General features: G+C 39.4%; 2 protein-coding genes across 2 annotated transcripts in view; one reads left to right on the top strand and one right to left on the bottom strand.

Moving 5' to 3' along the window:
- Positions 1 to 12,449, top strand: part of REC114 (REC114 meiotic recombination protein) — a 110,767-nt gene extending 98,318 nt beyond the window's left edge. Inside the window, exons 4-6 of the mRNA XM_052646877.1 lie at positions 2,401 to 2,589; positions 9,592 to 9,669; positions 12,285 to 12,449. Coding sequence (XP_052502837.1) covers positions 2,401 to 2,589; positions 9,592 to 9,669; positions 12,285 to 12,449 — 432 coding nt within the window. The remainder of the gene's footprint in view (positions 1 to 2,400; positions 2,590 to 9,591; positions 9,670 to 12,284) is intronic.
- Positions 12,450 to 12,534: 85 nt separating this feature from the next.
- NPTN (neuroplastin) overlaps positions 12,535 to 18,026 on the bottom strand; it is a 35,054-nt gene continuing 29,562 nt past the window's right edge. The window contains exons 7-9 of the mRNA XM_052646878.1: positions 14,951 to 14,972; positions 14,062 to 14,136; positions 12,535 to 13,539 (exon numbers count right to left, since the gene is read on the bottom strand). Of these exons, the coding sequence (XP_052502838.1) occupies positions 14,076 to 14,136; positions 14,951 to 14,972 (83 nt within the window). The 3' untranslated portion in view covers positions 12,535 to 13,539; positions 14,062 to 14,075. The remainder of the gene's footprint in view (positions 13,540 to 14,061; positions 14,137 to 14,950; positions 14,973 to 18,026) is intronic.

Below are 18,026 nucleotides of genomic sequence, written 5' to 3' on the forward strand. Positions count from 1 at the left end.
CAGGTGAATGACCACACCATCATGGTTATCTGGGTCATTAAAGCCTTTTTTTGGTACAGTTCTGTGTGTTCTTGCCACCTCTTAGTATCTTCTGCTTTTGTTAGGTCCATACCATTTCTGTCCTTTATTGTGCCCATCTTTGCATGAAATGTTCCCTTGGTAACTCTATAATTTTCTTGAAGGCACTTAAAATATAGTAATTCTGGGGACTCCCTGGCTTCCCAGTGGTTAGGACTCTGTGCTTTCACCACGGAGGGCCCAGGTTTAACCCCTGGCTGGGAAACTAAAGGCCTCACAAGCCATGTGGCATGGCCAGTAGTTTCCTTAGGTGATAGACACCAGAGATGGCCTACTTGGGACTGTTCGTGGCTATTATGTATGCATGAAGTCACAAGGAGACTTCCTGACTTTTAATTCTGGCATAAAAAGAAATCGCCTCCAGATTTTAACCCTAGGAGTCCTTTGGTTGACCAAGTGGCAGGTTTTCTGTTGTGGTGTTTTGATGCTGAGGATGTGGGATGAAGATGTAGCTCATGTTCAGATTTCTCCTGATGTACCTTGGCTTTATCTTGGGTCCACATGTATTGAAGTGGTATTTCTGGTTTCAGATGATAAGTTCAAATTTTGTCTGAGAATTTTATGGAAGGAACATGGAGCAAATCAACAGTTACGCTATCAGACATACAACTTTCCTTGTCATTTCCTGGAACTACATTCCAAAGAAACACTAACTGTCCAGACTCATTGTTGTGTACACTCACATAGATAGACACCTCCAGACAAGTGGTCTGAGATTTTTGCCCTGCTTATATACTTATCTGTTCTGTATATAGTTTTCTAGTTCCTGTATATAGTTTTCTATCCTATCTAGCAGTGTTTTATGTGATTACTTCTCAAAAGGTTGATTACAGAATCATCATGGAAATAGCTGATACAAAGGTTCTACATATAGATGTCCCTATTTACAGTCTAAACTAGGGAGAGGTGGAAATAGCTAATTAATTGTAAACAAGAAAGCTCAGTTTCACAGAAGATTCATAGAATTAGCAAAAACTCAATGTGGAGTTCTCTTTATCAGTTCTTCCCCATTCCTTCAGGAAAGTTAGCTTTCAAAGACTCTTGATAATTTGGGGATTATTCATCCAAGAGAAAAATGGCTAAGGAAATGAATAGGCAATACTCAAAAGTATTCATATTTTTTCATTGTTGGAGGGGGCAATGATAATGGATTACCTTTATACTCAGGGGAAGAAATTTAATGAATTAAAAAATGAGGAGAACCCAAGAGAGGCAGTGAAGGGGCAGCAGTGTCGATGGACATGACACCTTACCACTGCCTAGCCATGCCAAGTTTTCTGTATCCTAAAGATGTGGCTTTGCTTGATGGTTTTATCTAAAAATTTAAATTGTGAACAAGAAAATCAAGGATTTCTGCTTACAGCAACTTTCAGGATTTTGTTAACTATAGTTAGAAACATTTTCCAGTTAGCAATGTGATTTGTGTATTTAAAAAATACAAAAAGCTATTACTATGCTAGCATCCGAATTTCTTTACAGAAGAAATTGAAGAAAGGTACACAATACGTATCACCTATTTTGGGTGGCTTTTGGATAAGCTTAGTCTTCTAAAACTAGACAAGATATCAGACTAGAAAAAAAGGAAACTACTTCTGTTAAAATAATAGGTTTATTGTTGTTATTGATACAATTTAGTTCTATTTTTAAACTTACAGTAAAATAAATTTGATGTAGTTGCCACACTTGAAAATTTCAATTGCATCTCTCCCACATTTGCTGGTTTGCCAGGGGATATAAATCATACAGCTAATTAAAGGCAGCACGTGATTGATTTGTCTGTGTGATGTGTAGTAAGTCTGGCCTCTTTAAGGATAAAAGGGCACTGCAAATTAATGAGATACATTGGCTGTTAGCGTTTGCCTGTCCCCAGATACCCAGTTTTGTTTTTCAGATTCACTGGCTTGTTTAATGTGGTATCTCTCTGGCTAGCTCTTCTATATACTCAGGTTTGGAAATTTTTGTTCAGCCAGGACTGTTAGCTTCACTGATTCTCCACCTGAGCAATTAGACGGTATGCAATCTTTGTTCCAAAGTAAGATGAAACACGGATCTTTTACTGCAGTCAGTATATTGACCTTCTTTACGATGGGCTTCTCCATTTTTGCTGATGTCAGTCCCTTGAAGGAAATGAATGTATTACGAGGCACAGCTCCCAAAAGGGAAAGGAAAACTAGTTATTGTCCTTTGTATGCCCACATCAACAGTCTAGGGTAACTGCTACCTTATTGCCACCCCTTCCCCTGCAAACAAAGGGAAGACCCCACAGTAAATAAAAGTGACAGGGTGAGGGTTGCTGAGGATAACTTTTGATTTATCACACAGAACAAGAGTCGTATGTTCCGGGTACAGTTTAGTGGAAGCTCCAGAGAACAGGCACTGGAACACTGCTACAGCTGCGTGCAGAACTTAGCCCAGTACATCACCGTCCAGGTGCCCGATGGAATCAGCCAGTTCAGGCCAAGCCCTGGCCAAGGGAAGGGCTGTGTGCAGAGCATCCTGCCACAGTATGGCGTAAGTACGCAAGCAAGCGGATGAGAAACCTGAGAAGGGAATGCTCTGTGGGGGCCAAAACCACAGTGGGATTTGCCAAGTCCACCACACCGTAGCCTAAAGATATCTAAGGTTGACTGACTTACTTGTATTGACATACATATAATTATGGTGTTAGTTTCAGGTATACAATATAGTGATTTGATATTTCTATACATTACAAAATGATCGCAACATCTAGTTACCATCTGTCGCCACACAAAAGCATTGCAGTATTACTGACTGTATTCCCTGTGCTGTACGTTATATCCCTACGACTCATTTGTTTTTAATTTTTTTAAAAAGACTTACTTATTTCTGGCTGCACTGGGTCTTCATTGCTCTGCGGGCTTTTGTTTTCTCTGGTTGCAGAGCACAGCCTCTAGGTGCGTGGGCTTCAGTAGTTGTGGCACATGAGCTTAGTTGCTCCGCCGCATGTGGGATCCCAGACCAGGGACCGTACCCATGTCCCTGGAATCGGCAGGGAGATTCTTAACCCCTGGACCACTAGGGAAGTGCATTCATTTGTAACTGGAAGTCTGTGCTTCATAATCTCAGTCACCTGGTTGGCCTATCCCGCCAGGTCTGCAGCCATGTTTGTTCTCTGTGTTTACGAGTCATTTTATATTTGTTTTTAGATACTACATATTTTATTGTGTATATATTGGGTGGGCCAAAAAGTTCATGCAGGTTTTTCTGTGACATCATAGGGAAAAACCCAAATGAACTTTTTGGCCCACCCTATATATATATACACACACACACCTCATTTTTGTATATATTCCAGTGTGTGTGTACACATATACACACACAGACCTCATCTTTACCCAGTCATTTATTGACAAACACTTAGTTGTTTCTCTATCTTGGCCACTGTAAACAATGCTGCAGTAAACATAAGGGGGAAATATCTTTTTGAATTAGTTTCTGTTTTCTTTGGATAAATACCCAGAAGTGGAACTATTAGATCATATGATAATTGTTTTTAATTTTTAGAGAAACTACCATACTGTTTTCCATAGTAGGTACCAATTTACATTCCCACCAGCAGTGCACAAGGGTTCTCTTTTCTCCACATCCTCACCAACACTTACTTCTTGTCTTTCTGATTCTGACAGTTGTGAGGTACTATCTTGTGGTTTGGTTTGCAGTTCCCTGATGATGAGTGATGTTGAGCATCTTTTCAATCTGCCTCAGGCAAGGGCAACAAAAGCAAAAAATAAACAAATGGGACTAAATCCAACTAAAAAGCTTTGCATAGTAAAGAAAATCATCAACAGAACAAAAAGACAACCTAGTGAGTGGGAGAAGGTATTTGCAAATGATACATTCAGTAGAGGGTTAATACCCAAAATAACAAGAACTCATACAACTCAGTATCAAAAAAAACAGTCTGATTAAAAAGTGGGCAGAGGACTTGAATAGACATTATTCCAGAGAAGACACTGAGTTTTTTTTTTTTAATTCAGGGTTGATTCTCACTGTAGTTATGTATAAGGCTAGAAATTAGATTAGCTGGGAGTCTCAGGTATATCATGGGTGTTACTATAGTACAGTGGTTCTCAGAGTATGATCCATGGACCCTTCCCTGAGACCTTTTCAGGAATCCACAAAGTCCTCATTATTTTTGCCATAATATTCACATATTATTTGTCCTTTTCCTGTATTGATACTTGTTATTTAATGGGACAGAAACAGTGTGAGCAAAGCTGCTCTCACCTTAGCACCGATCAAGGCAGTGGCAGCTAGCCATACCAGTAGTCATGTTCTTTCTTCACTGTCACTGCAAGAAGAACTAACTAACAAAACCATCTGCGTTCTGAAGCACGATGGCTTCCTCCTAGGAAAGCACCTGTATGACAGCACTGGGTACTGAACCAGCTTCTCTTTATGGAACACCATTATTACTTAACAACAGATGAACTATGATTATTTAGATTTGGGTGGCTGGTGGACATTTTCTCAAGTGAATGTAGTTACTTCAAGTAACTACAAGAAAAGTACTTCAAGAAAACAATTGATAGTATTTATTGACAATGATGAAATAACCTTTCCAAGTGAAAATTAGAATCATGGAAAACTTGTACCTGCCACTTGAGCTTCACAGCTTCCTAACCCAGGAGACTTTCTTGATGATACGGGTAATGAACATGATTTTTAAAATAACTACATCACAAAATGTTTCAACACGTGGAAGACCTGTACAACCCAGTGAACCAGTATTTTTCAAGTGGCAAATACATGGTGCTACAAAACCACGCATGGGTGAAAGATCCAAAGTGTGAGCTCTATCACTGAATTCTGTTTGTTTTTGTGCCTGTTAACTTCCCTCACCTGTTTCTCTATTTTACTGTCCCATTCCCCTCTCCTGTTTATTCTCTGTATTTATAGACTCTAGTTGTTTATCCATGCCTTTTAATTTCCACATATAAGTGAAATCATACAGTACTTGTCTTTCTCTGATTTACTTCACTTAGCATAATACCTTCTAAGTCCATCCATTTTGTCACAAGTGACAAGAATCTTTTTTATGGCTGAATAATACCACGTTCTCTTTATCCAGTCATCTATCAATAGATAACTTAGGGTTAATCTGCTCCCACATCCTGGCTACTGTGAATATTGCTGCAGTGAACACAGGGGTGCAAATATCTTTTTGAATATTTTCATTTTCTTTGGAAAAATACCCAGAAGTGGGATTACTGCATCATATGCTAGTCCTGTTTGTTGTTGGTTTTTTTTTAATTTCTCTTCAATAAATGGTGTTGGGGAAAACTGGACTTTCTCATACCATATAAAATCATACAAAAATCAAAAGGGATTAAAGACTTAAATGTAAGGCCTGAAACCATAAAACTCCTAGAAGAAAACATAGGCAGTACACTTTTTGACATCTTGGCAGTATTTTTATGGATCTCCTCAAGCAAGGGAAATAAAAGCAAAACTAAAAGAAAAATCACTGTTTTTTGTGATCACTGTTGCACAGCAAGGGAAGCTATTAACAAAATTAAGAAGGCTGCCTACTAAGTGGGAGAAGATATTTACAAATGGTATATCTGATAAAGGGTTAATATTCAAAAGAATGGAAGGCCTGAATAGACATTTTTCCAAAGACATACAGATAGCTAACAGACACGTGAAAAGATGCTAGCGTTTTATCATCAGGGAAATGCAAATCAAAACCGCAATGAGATATCCTCACACCTACCTATCACAATGGCTCTTGTCAAAAAGACAAGGCATGGAGAAAAGGGGACCCTTGGCGCACTGTTGGTGGGAATGTAAACCGGCACAACTGCTATGGAAACCAGTCCAGAGATTCCGCAGACCAAAGGATTTTAATATGACGAGTATAAAAAGTTCATTGCTATGATTTAAGATTCTGTGTTGAAACTAGCCTTTAAGAAACTATCACTTGTTGAATTTTGATGTCAAAGAGTATCCACAGTTAGCTGAAAAACATGTTTAAAAAATAACTTTTTCCATGTATATGTCTGTATGAAGCCAGATTTTATGTACTTCAACCAAAGCAACATGTTGTCAGATTGAGTGCAGAAGTAAATATGAGAGTCCAGCTAGATATTAAAAGAGAATAGCAAAAGTTATATTTTTGTTAGGAAAGTTATTTTCATTAAAATGTTTTTAATACTAACATATAATAGATTTTTAGTTTTAAATGAATATTTAAAACTTGTTTTGATTCCTGACGTATAAATATCAGATAGATGTAACTCAAAAGCTGTCTGAGGGCCTCAGTAGTTTGTAGGAATGTAAAGGAGTCTTGTGATAAAACTTTTTGAGAATCAGTTACAGAATTTCTCCTGCAGGTACATCTTCAAGCATTTCGTTGGCATAGTCCCACATGCTGCTAGCATAAGCTACCTCTGCTCTTAGGATGAAATTCCAGTTTCAGGCTGGGTTTTTTATTTTCTATTTTGAGCAATGACTTTCCAAACCTGGCTTTCCATTACTTCATCCTGAAAGTTCCCCTTAAACTAACTGGGCCAAGACAATTCATTTTTACTGTTTTATCACCAACTTTCTTTTCATAGCATATCTGGGGCAAACAGATTTTATATTATTTATCATAAAATGTTTTTCTTTAAACAAGTACTGTGTGGTTTCCCTGTGATTATATTTAGTTTGCCATATCATATTTTAATGTTTAAGAATTCTTCCTGTTCATTTGTTTCTGCATGACTTTTTGTGAACATGTCTTAACACTAAAGCTGGTTTTCTTACAAACCTTGGATCTAATTTAAAACATTTTGCCTCCTCAGCTTCTATTAAGAATCCTCTCTCTAAAAATGGAATGATATGGCTTATTATGATACTTTGTTGCTTAACGATCCTTTACCCCTTAAATAGATCACCTTTCTTTGTAGCTGTCACTGACCAGCTATTAGACTGAGATTATAGTACCCAGTGCATGCATGGGGTGCAACAGGAACCAAACGGTCCCAGAATTTGGGAACTAGGTCCAGAATGCCCCATAAAGGTAACGATATACATGACATACATATAGTAAAGACATACACACATCAGGGTAGAACTTAAATACAACTATCTACATATGAAAAGAAAAACTGAGACAGTACCTTAAAGTAGGCTGTGGGTCGTTAACTACAGTGGCAGATGAAGGCCCTGGCTCTCTATTTAAGCTCATCCCAAATACCGAGGTAGAAATATCTCCAGAGTGGCTAGAAAATGTTCATGTCTTGTCTTGATCCTGTATTCAAGGCCTCCTTGGATCTGTAGTTTGGTGTTCTGGGTAGATGAGATGTAGAGTGTTGTACAAAAGACCACAGGCTTTGGAATCCAAATGGATTCAGGTTTGAATCCTTGCCCTGTTAGTAGCTATGTGTTCTCATGCAGGTCACTTACCATGTAGTGAGACCGAAATTCTGTCTATAAAGCACCTAGGACAATTCCTGGCAAATACTTAAGATGATTCATTATTACTGCCAGTCCTGTTACCAGATCTGTCTTGCTTTGCAGGTGAACAAATAAGCATACCAGTCTTTTATTATCAAGGGTCAGCACTCACCAGTCAGTAGGGCCATAGTGAGATGAAGTGTCTGAGGCTGCAGAGCAGGAGACGAAAACTCCTAAGGCTTGCCCTTAGCTGCCGCTGTTCAAGTTTGGTATCATGCTCCCTTTTTCAGAATCCAGCTCCAGAGGTGCAAGCTCTGGCCAAGCTTTAAGAGGCCTCCTCATTCAGGTGTCTTTTTCCCAGTACCTGTATTACTTTTGTCTAATTTTTTTTTTTTTTTCCAAATGAGAGGTAATTCCATATCTTTTTATTTCAGGTTCTTGAGTCACTTCCTGGCTTGCCTCTGCCTTGTAATTTTGCTAATTGTGGCCTAACCAGGTGTTTCTCAACCTGAGGGCTTCTGAGGCAACCCAGCCTACGACCGTTCCTAGCTCTTCCTCTGTTAGCACTAGAAGTCCAGGAGGTGGCGGCTCATTCCTGTGTGCATAGAACCTGCCATCTGTGTGCACTTAGGTGGAGGACTGTCCAGTCCTTAGAGCCATACCACTGACTTCCACTGCTTCCATCACATTTGGCTGTAGATCAGTGGCATATGAATTTTGGTTAGTCTTTCCTAGTTGTTTGAAAAACATGGTGTGAGCTGAACTGATGTCTCCTAGGAAAACTTCAGAGCTGGAAGAAACACTAGGCAGTGGAATCGGGCTTTTCTGGATGAAGGAAAATGGGGTTTGCCCAAGGATTCCAGACTCAGTAAAGCCCCTTACCTTTTAGCTCCTTTAGTATTCCTGACTAATTTTCTTTCCTTTGTTCTTCCTCTCTGTCCCACCGCCCCATTTTTGATGCCTCCAGATACACATTTCTGCTAACACCCACTGAAATTAGCAGGACATTTACTTTGGCAGTCAGAACATACTGCTGATACACATCTTCCAGGGAGGGTCTTGGATTCTCCCTGTGTGATACCACCAGCTCACAACTGTCTGCAGATTAGTACTTTAAGTGCCACTGCTATCCAGAACACAACTAAGCCTGCAGACACATGGCTACAAAGGAAGGGTGGTGGGGCTCTTGGAGAAGCTTTTTTAAGGTAGAAGCAGCCTCTTATGCTTCCAGGCTTTCTCCTACACCTTGTTCATTCTGTTTTCCTAGAAAACATCCTGAGTTCCACTCAAGAACAGCCCCTCCCATAAGAAGTAGCTCGGGCTCTGGAGCATTCCTACCCCTCATGCTTGTTAGCACACACACCCTTCCTGTACTGCCCTCCACTGCAAGCCTGAAGTCTTATTCTCCCCTCCATGCCAGCACTTCCTCAGTTGCATGCAAGTTGTTTTACTTGTTAGATTCTTACTGGGTTGTGGGTTCTTGCGGGCCAGACCTCTACCTTGTTTTCTGTGGCTCCCTTCCTTTTTTCATCCCAATGTCGACACAGTAGACACAAACATTGTTGAATGAATATATCTAGGAATTTTACTAACAGAAGAACTTATTCATAACCTCAGAATGTCTAAAATGAGATTTTTTTAAAAAGTTACAAGATATGGTTATCTTGCAACTATAGTGTTTCCCCTGCCCCCATTTTGCCTTTCTACAAGGAACATGTATATTACCCGAGTAATAATTTATAGGTGACAAATCTTGATTATCAGAAGCTAGGCAATATCCACTGCCCTCCAGTACCAGCATATGGTCCTGGGCTGGGCCTCTTAAGACAGAAGTATACCACGGTGTCAGGCAGGAAAAGGCGTTACCAACCTGTGAGACATAAGGAACGCCAGGCACAGGGCAGGCGCCTCAAATTTTATCTCTGTATCTCTGCTGTGGTAAATCAGGTAACAGCCAAGCTTAAACCAGGACAGACTACACCAACAATGATTTCAGAACCTTTACTGATTTTCTTTTAACATTAATGCATGTGTTCCACTTCTTCAGTGGCCTATGGTATTTATGATTATGTTCAGCCAGTCTCCTAACTGCACGTTGTTTCACTGCAGAACTCAGAGCAGCAGCAGTGGGTGCCAGCTGGCACAAGCAGTCCAGGAGGAAGGACCTCAGTGGCCTGGTTAGCTCAGGTAGGGCCTATTTCCATATTCAGTTTTCATGTCAGGAAAAACAGTGATCCTGAAGAATTTTGTATCCCTCTGTTCAATCCACTGTTCTAGAACAGTAACTTAAAATGTTACTATAGTAGATGATAAAGACAGAGACAGGCCATTTCCACCTATACTTGTTGTGAGATTAGACATGATGGCACATACTGAAGAACTATCTTCCTGAGGAAATAAAAGACAGAAAGTAGTCTATAATGTTAGACTTCAAACACGTGAGATAAAAAATTTATTCACCACCTTCCTAAAAGAGGAATAAAGCTAAGAATTTCAGTTTAACTTTGGAAATGAAATTTGGAAACTCTTCTAAGACAACTAGCAATATGAATTTTAAGTTGGATCAACCATGGTTTCTGTGGGGGCAGATCTTCAGTGTGAGGATCTCAGGTTAAGGATGTATGGAGCCCCAGGAAGACTCCACTCTGTTACCAAAGAACTGCTTTTGGACATGGCCTCTCCACTTGAATTTTGCTGTTACCAAACACTCTTGCAGAACTATTCATTTAGGCTCAGGGTTCCTGAGGCTGGTCTCCTCACTGCATTCCCTGCTGTGTGTGACAGCAGGTTCTCCGCCAACAGTTTATGCTTTCCCTAAAATTCTGCTTGGAATTCATCAATATCCAATTTCCATAAATCTCCTTTCTACTTTATCTATTACACTGTGCTAACAGTGGTGTAAGAAAGAAGATAATGGGTTGTTTTCTCCACCTGGCACACCACTCAGGCAAAATAAATGGGCAATCACAGATTTTAAAACTTGAAAATTAAGACTAAATTAAGAATTCATGTCTATTTCTTTTAGTAAGTCAGCAACTATGAAAAAATTTACAAACCTCGTTGTCCAGAAGCAGGGCAGACTTCATAGTTCCCAGGTTGTAACCTTGTTTCTCCACCAGGGTTATAGGTTAACTGAATCAGAGTGACTAAGCCACAGAAAAGCCTGAGCAGAGCAGGGTGTGATATCCTTACTCAGGCAGTATCAGTTGTTACAAAAGATGAACCTTGGCCCAGTTTATTTACATTATATAGAAGAATCATGTATAAAGAAAAAGCGTCAGGCTAGAAGCTCAGATATGTTACTTGTTTGCTATAACCTTCTAAACAAGTCATTCTTTGAATATAAATTGGTAAAATTCTTTGAAAGCAATTTAGCAATGTAGATAAAATTCAGTATCTTATTACCTATAATACCATTTCATCTACACAAATATACATACAAAGATGTTTGTCAGTAATTTTAATAGTAACAAAACAGGAAACAATTATCCACTAATGGGATACTGAGTGGTTAAAAAGGGCCATAACCATAAGTGGGATAAAATATAGCCATAAAAAGTGATGTCTGTCTGAATCTGTTGACAGTGGAAGATATTCATAGTACATTGTTTTTTAAAGGCTACAAAACAGCACACATGATTTGACTTTTGTAGTAAAGACATACACACAAAATAAGTTTGGAAGGAGATACACTACCATGTTAATAGTGGCTCTCGCTGGAGAACAGGCTTCATTTGACTTTCATTTTCTTCTTTCTACCTTTAGATAGTCTGAAAAGCTGGTTTGAATTTAGAAAAGTCAGTTTCTATTATAGATAGTTCCTTGAGAAATGTCAACTGTATACATATACATCAAACCATGCAATCCATGTAAAGGGTAGAAAACCTACCTACCTAGTAGAATTAACATGAGGAGTGAATAAGGCAGCTAAGTCAAGGCTCAGAAGTAGGTGGACCACACATGGAGCTGAAGCCGTCTTCGTTGCCTGAATCGGTGCATCTTTTGCCTAATCTTCCAAATTGCCAAGCACAGTCAGACTTTTCTTTGAACTCTCCTAATGTTTAAATATTGGCAGCTTAGTCAACTGACTTTAAAATACTACAGGTTACCAAAGAAGACAGAGAGATGACAAATAAGCATGTGAAAAGCATGCAGTATTACATGACATCATTTATATGGCATTCCGGAAAAGGCAAAACTATATACAGTGTGGAGGACAGATCATGGTTGCTAAGAGTTGAGGGTTTGACAGTAAGAGTGGACAGCAACGAGGGAGTTTCCGGGGGTGATGGAAATGGTCTGCCTTGATTGTAGCGACGGACACAGGCCTCTATTTGTCAAGCCTTATGGACAGAACCAGAGAAAGACAGCGAGCTGTGTCCTTGGGATAGTCAGTCTGTAACCTTTATTACATTCAGAATCCAATTTCCATATGATGAACAGCTCACACCCATTCTTCCACCTATTAGGTGGGAAGGATGAACTAAGTGAGTTCATTCATTGATAGACTTCTCAATCTACAAACTTAATCAGCACTGTACTCTTCATTAAAGCGGTCAGTATCTTTGCAAATCACTTTATTAGTATGCTTGAAATACTTAAGGATACAAGTTTATCTCACTTTGTATGTATATTTAGAAACATTATATAAAGGAACTTGGAACTTGCAAAGCTAATTAACACTAATTTTTGGTGTCTTACTTCCCAAATCTTACCTTAAGGCAGTTTTTCTGTGTTCTAGTATTCAGGCTGTTGCTTTCCCCTCTAATCTCTAATAAACTACTCTTCTGGAATTCCCACAGTCTCTCATGGCATCAGAGGAGCTGCCACTTGTCTATGAACAATCTGCATGGAATGCGGAAGGGCTAGGCCCCTTTCTACGCTTGTGCCTCATGGATCAGAACTTCCCGGCATTTGTGGAAGAAGTGGAAAAGGAACTAAAAAAGCTGACAGGGCTGAGTGGTTAACAGTCTTGTGTACATACAGAAATTGGGAGCAATGGGAAAAAAGGCTTCCTCCTAAGATTATAGAGAATAAAGAGTATTATTCCAACACCTTTTATCAGTTTTATTTTTAAAAACAGGTGAATCCACTTTTTTTTTTTACATCATTGCGCTTCAGCAATTACACAAAACACAAGTACATGCATCTACCAATTACGCACTGCGTGAGAACCCTGCTGGGCGTGAAAATCTACACTCAGTCAATGAAAAAATACAGTGTCAACCTCAAAGAATAACTAGTTGCATAGAATACCATGCTTTAACATTTCAAGATCATTGAAAACAAAAGGTAAATTATAAAAGTTTGCCTTAATTGAATGTACAATTAGGTTTTAACACATCAGTGCAAAAGGATTTAGGAATTTACATGATTTAACAAAAGAAAAAAGAATCACTTTAAAAGCAATCATACATATATACTGTAATTCATTATATCCATTCAGTGAACTGTTCCAGCTTCTTATCAGTCATGTTAAGCCCTTAAAATTATAGATTTCAGTTTATATTACTCATCTTTATGTACCAGAACTGAACAGTTTCCTCAACTGACAACATACAATAAGGAATGAGTATCAGCAGCTTAAAAATGAAACAAGCATTTATTTTGGATTTCTCCCACCCCCAAAAATATAAATATATATATATATATTTATATACTGTATATATCTGTATGTTTTGCGGTACTTTACAAAAATGTATCACTAGATGGCAGCAGTGCATTTTAGAGCTTTGCCAATTTAACAGCTGCATTAAGTAAAAAATGGCGCATGCATGATCTGACCCTCAGCGGTCACCTTTTCACTTCTATTTAAATATTTTAACAAAAAAATAAAAGCAACATTCACAGCACATCAAGCCCAAAATAGTTTACACCTTCTACACTGAAGCATTGTTTAAAATGTACCTGGCTAGATCACCCTTACAGGAGAGGCTAAATAAGGCATGCTTTAGACAGTCATCGTGGTGCTGCTCACTTGAAAGGGGAAAGAACCGAAGAGGTCCAAGCAGAAAATTTAGCAGGTCATGTTGCCACCAGTTTCAGGAACCTAAAGATCTGTGAAGAAAGTAGAAATTAAAAGGGAACATGCACTATTACTTAACAGTACACCAAGCACCACATAAAGCTTTGGTTCAAACAGCATGCTCAGGGATGTGGTGTGAAATTCTGATCTCCATGTGCCTAAAGCAGTAGGCACTCGGCCCAGCTGTGCCTGGCCACCATTTCTGCCTTGCCCCCAGAAGCAAAGTGGGACCAACTGGCCTCAGGAATAATCCACCTAAGAAGGTGACAATTTAACTTTTACCTCTTTTTAAAGAAGTAAAGTGGTAAGGTGATGCTTTGAAAAATCATACACACTCTGAAAAGCATCTGTGTTTTTTACAACTCAGCTGAAAATGTTCCTTTCCAGTTGTTTCACTGGACAGACAACTTGTTCCATCAGTATTGGAAGCTCTGAAATCAACTGAAAGATCTTGCAACATAACATCAGCTATTGAAGACTTTGTGATAAAGTCAAAAGAGGCACATTCATTTGAATATAACTTAAAACTTCTAAAGTTAGAAGTCCATACTTACATTATAAGTAGTATTTAATTTGTGTTTCTCTGGCGCAAGTTTTTATCTTTGTGATTGTTGGTAGAGTTGGTTTTCCTTTGGAGGAAAAATTGCATTACAAGAGTTAAACTCAAGGTCAGTAGCAACTTTTCAAAGTATAACACATGGAAATACAGGGACTCTTTCACTTACTGCCATCCCTGGTATAGTAAGAAATTTTACTGCACGATACTAATACACAATTAATATACCCTGTGTAAAGTGCCTACAACCTTAATCAATCCTTTTGACTCCCAAGGCAGATAATACCCAGGTAACATGGGCTTTGATTTATAAACTATAATTACAACAAAAGTGAGTGATTAGTTTTTTCTCTACTTACCACCACTGTCTCGTCTCTTAATTATATACAGGCAGTGCTGTGCTCTCTGGCACTTAACTAATTTGGGCACACTTCTGCCTCCAACTTCTTAGTCCCCAGCTCTAAGAAAGACTGCAAATCTTGGACTGATTCAAAATTTGTAGTTCTGTCTCTCTTGAATACCCACAATTTAATGGAGCCAGGCAGTTTATCCATGCTATAGTCTAGCTTGAACAAAACCTGAAGCCTCAGATATAATGGTCATTTCCCCCACAGTATCAATTTAAACATACGGGGTGTGCAAAATTTTAAACATTTTTTTTGCATGGTATTCCACTTTATATTGCTACTAAGAACAAAACTGTACAGCCTGTCCTGGGAGTCAAAGGGCTATCAGTCAGCTCCATGTCCAGCTAAGAAGTCTACACTGCAACGTTGCTTTCCATTCACTGTCTTCCCCTACAATCTTAGCTATGCCCTTTAATTAAACTGTAAATATAAAATAACCCAACCAGAAACTACTGAACCAAAGTCCAACAAAGTACTTACATTGGCCCAGCTGGTTCATCATCTACACAGGTATCCAGGTTTTAATAATCCATTGAGAGATAGGAGAAGAAGGGAGAAAACTGTGAGACTCTGCATCAGGGTTAATAGAACAGCAAACGGCAAGTGGCAAACATGGCTATTCATAGCATTTATTCAAGGCCATTCCATCTGGAGGTGCAAAACACTCATGGAGTTATTACTTCTAGATTCAGGTTTTTAATGGCAGGTATGTTGTTTCAATGGTTTTAGTTAACACTTTGAATGCTTGTCATGAAAAACTGCAACTGTAGCGGACAGATAGGCTGCAATATTATTATACTCATCTTGTCCCCAAGTTCCAGTGGTTCACTCTTAAATAGATGAGAAGACAAACCAACATTTCAGTTGTAAAATCCTGCTGTTTGTTTTCTTGTGGTGAATGCATGCATAGTTTTGACTCAATCCTGCAAAGTAAGATGGATATGGATGTGTATGTGCCATACGTTTAGCCACACATCCTCTCTTCCCCACAGGACACTGTTCTTGCTGTTCTGTAATCTTTACGAGAGTCTGGAGTCTGGAGAATAAGATAGAGGAAGCCACAACAGTTCAATCTAATAGTGGGTCAGTCAGGCTGGGCTGTGCCAGCAGCAAGCGTATGCAGACCAGAAGATGCTCTGTAACCAACCAGAGAAAGCTGAGTAGTGCTGACATCCCTCTAGAGAAGACTTCAGACAGAAAAACAGGCTCATTCTTGCGCCCTGGCCAAAACCAGAACCTGAACCCAGATGAGCCATGAGTTATCTTTTTTTTTTTTTTTAATCAAAACACTTATATTATCTGAGTTTAGGTGCCTTCTTAAATTGGTATTTTCTGATTCTGATTTACCAAGTTTTTCTTCCCTGTTTCAACTAAGGGCAACTTGGTTCCCTTTAATCAGGGTTATATGTGTGTGTGTATATATGTGTGTGTGTGTGTGTGTGTGTATATGTACACAGACACACAAGATTTTTTTAAAGGCTCATAAAGGTGGGGGAACAAGTTAAGTGCTCTTAGTTTCTTTTTATTTTACAAAAGTCAGGTAGACTAAATGATTCAGAACTGAAGGCTTCTAGAAAAACTCTCAGCAGGATTCCACAAGGGGGCTTGGTGCACATGAAGCAGTTATGGAGATTACAGTCTCAGTGTAGGCATCTGCAGGAGCACACGTCAGGAGTAATGTCTGTCAGAGGGAGACATTGCTCCACCTGTTCCTTCGAGGCAACGGAGAGGCAAAGCCACCGCCAGCACACACAGTGACTGGAGCAAAAAAGATTTCAAAAAAAAACCAAAAAAACAAAAAATAACAAAAACATAAACAAAACTAACCACAAACCAATGACTTATCAGCCAAAACAATAGGCTAGTGACACACCAGTGTCCACAGGATTCTACTACTAAAAACAGCACACTATTGAACAGTACAGAGAACGCACTAAGACTTAGACACCCAAGACAGCTGTGCGCTGTTATACGGTAGAATTGTACAGAGATGCATCGGGCACTGAGACACACGAGCCTGGCCTGTATCCTCCCTCAGCACAATCGCCCAACGCTCTCAGCGCCCCGGCCACGCCAGCTCAGCTACATGCTAGGAACTAAGCACTGCAGGACTGACGGGAGCAGACGTAGAGTATTTTCAGTGCTCTGGCTGTGTACCCGAAAACACAAAATTCTAAAGCAAGATAGCTGATTCAAGAATATCACCAATCTACTCCCAATTTTAAGAGAAAAAAAAAGCAGGGGAGAGGGAATCGCGATCCCGCCAAGCTCATCTTTTCAAAGCGTGACACTGTCAACACCAACCCAAGCACTTCACACCATGAGCTTTTCTTTCTTCAGTAATGTGGATGTATGTACACCCTGGTGCCTAACTAATAACGTCATTTCCCAGCCCAACAAGCCGATTAACGTGCAAAAGGGCTGCATGAAAGGGTTTTACCAAGAGTGGCTCTGGTGTAGCTGCCACCATGCCTGCAAGTGGGAGCAGCTGCTGTTCACAACAGTGTCTACATCTCACAGCCCCTTCGTCTCTCTCCCCAAATTCACTTTCACATTTACAAGGAACGAAGAACCTCAAGGCTCCTATTTCCCTAAACTGAACCACTATCTGCAGTACCACTCTCTCTTTACAGGTCAAACAAAATAACAACTTGACCTCTAACAGGGAAATCGGCAGAGAGGGAAAGAACAGAACTACAGAAAAAAGGTACGAAAATTAAAGTAAATGAGGATTAAACAGCAAACTGAAATCCAAATTAGTTGTGAAAGTGAATGAAGTAAACTTGAAGAAAAGTGTTAACATTATGAACTGTGCATCGTATAGACTGAAGCGGAGATTAAACAAACTCCAAAAGCATGCATATCACTCACTTACCACCATGTTTTAAGGGTTTGATGCAATTGAGGGGGGAAAAAAAAGAAGTCATAGTAACCGACAAGTATCAACATACCCCCAAACCCTCAGGCCAAAAGACAGCCACTTAAACAATGACTATTCTCTCCAGCTGGGTATTACTCACAGCCACTGACTAAATGAGGAAGAGGGCTGGGGGATAATGGAAACAAGATGCTTCTGGAATCCATCTTATGAGTGAAGTTCCTGGTGGGGCTGTTTCACGCACTGATTCAGCTAAATGTTGTCTACCCGATCGAATGCACTAGAACCCTCACTCCCCTTCGCCTACATTGCCCCAGAATCTGGAAGGGTGCTCTGCGATGCCTAGTAAATAGCAGCTTACTTGATATACCACCATCTCAAAAAAGATGGCTTTAATGTCAAAATGAGTTGATTGGTCAAAGCTCCTTTTTCACTGCCTCATCTCACTGAGGATGAGGTTTTTATGGTTTCTAAAACCACTTAAATTTTGCAAGATCTCAGAAGAGTAGCACAAAAACCGAAGAAAGATTAACAATTACTTCCAATTTGCTTCCTTGTTCAGTCCTATTATATTTTCTTCATAAGGTAACTTGTTACTGGCTCAGATGACCCCTGCTTAAGAGACAACACGTGTTTCATGTATCATTTTTACAATTCCTATTTCTTTCCTAACATTCC

The sequence above is a fragment of the Budorcas taxicolor genome, chromosome 10 (assembly GCF_023091745.1).
Source record: "Budorcas taxicolor isolate Tak-1 chromosome 10, Takin1.1, whole genome shotgun sequence".
NCBI lineage: Eukaryota > Metazoa > Chordata > Mammalia > Artiodactyla > Bovidae > Budorcas > Budorcas taxicolor.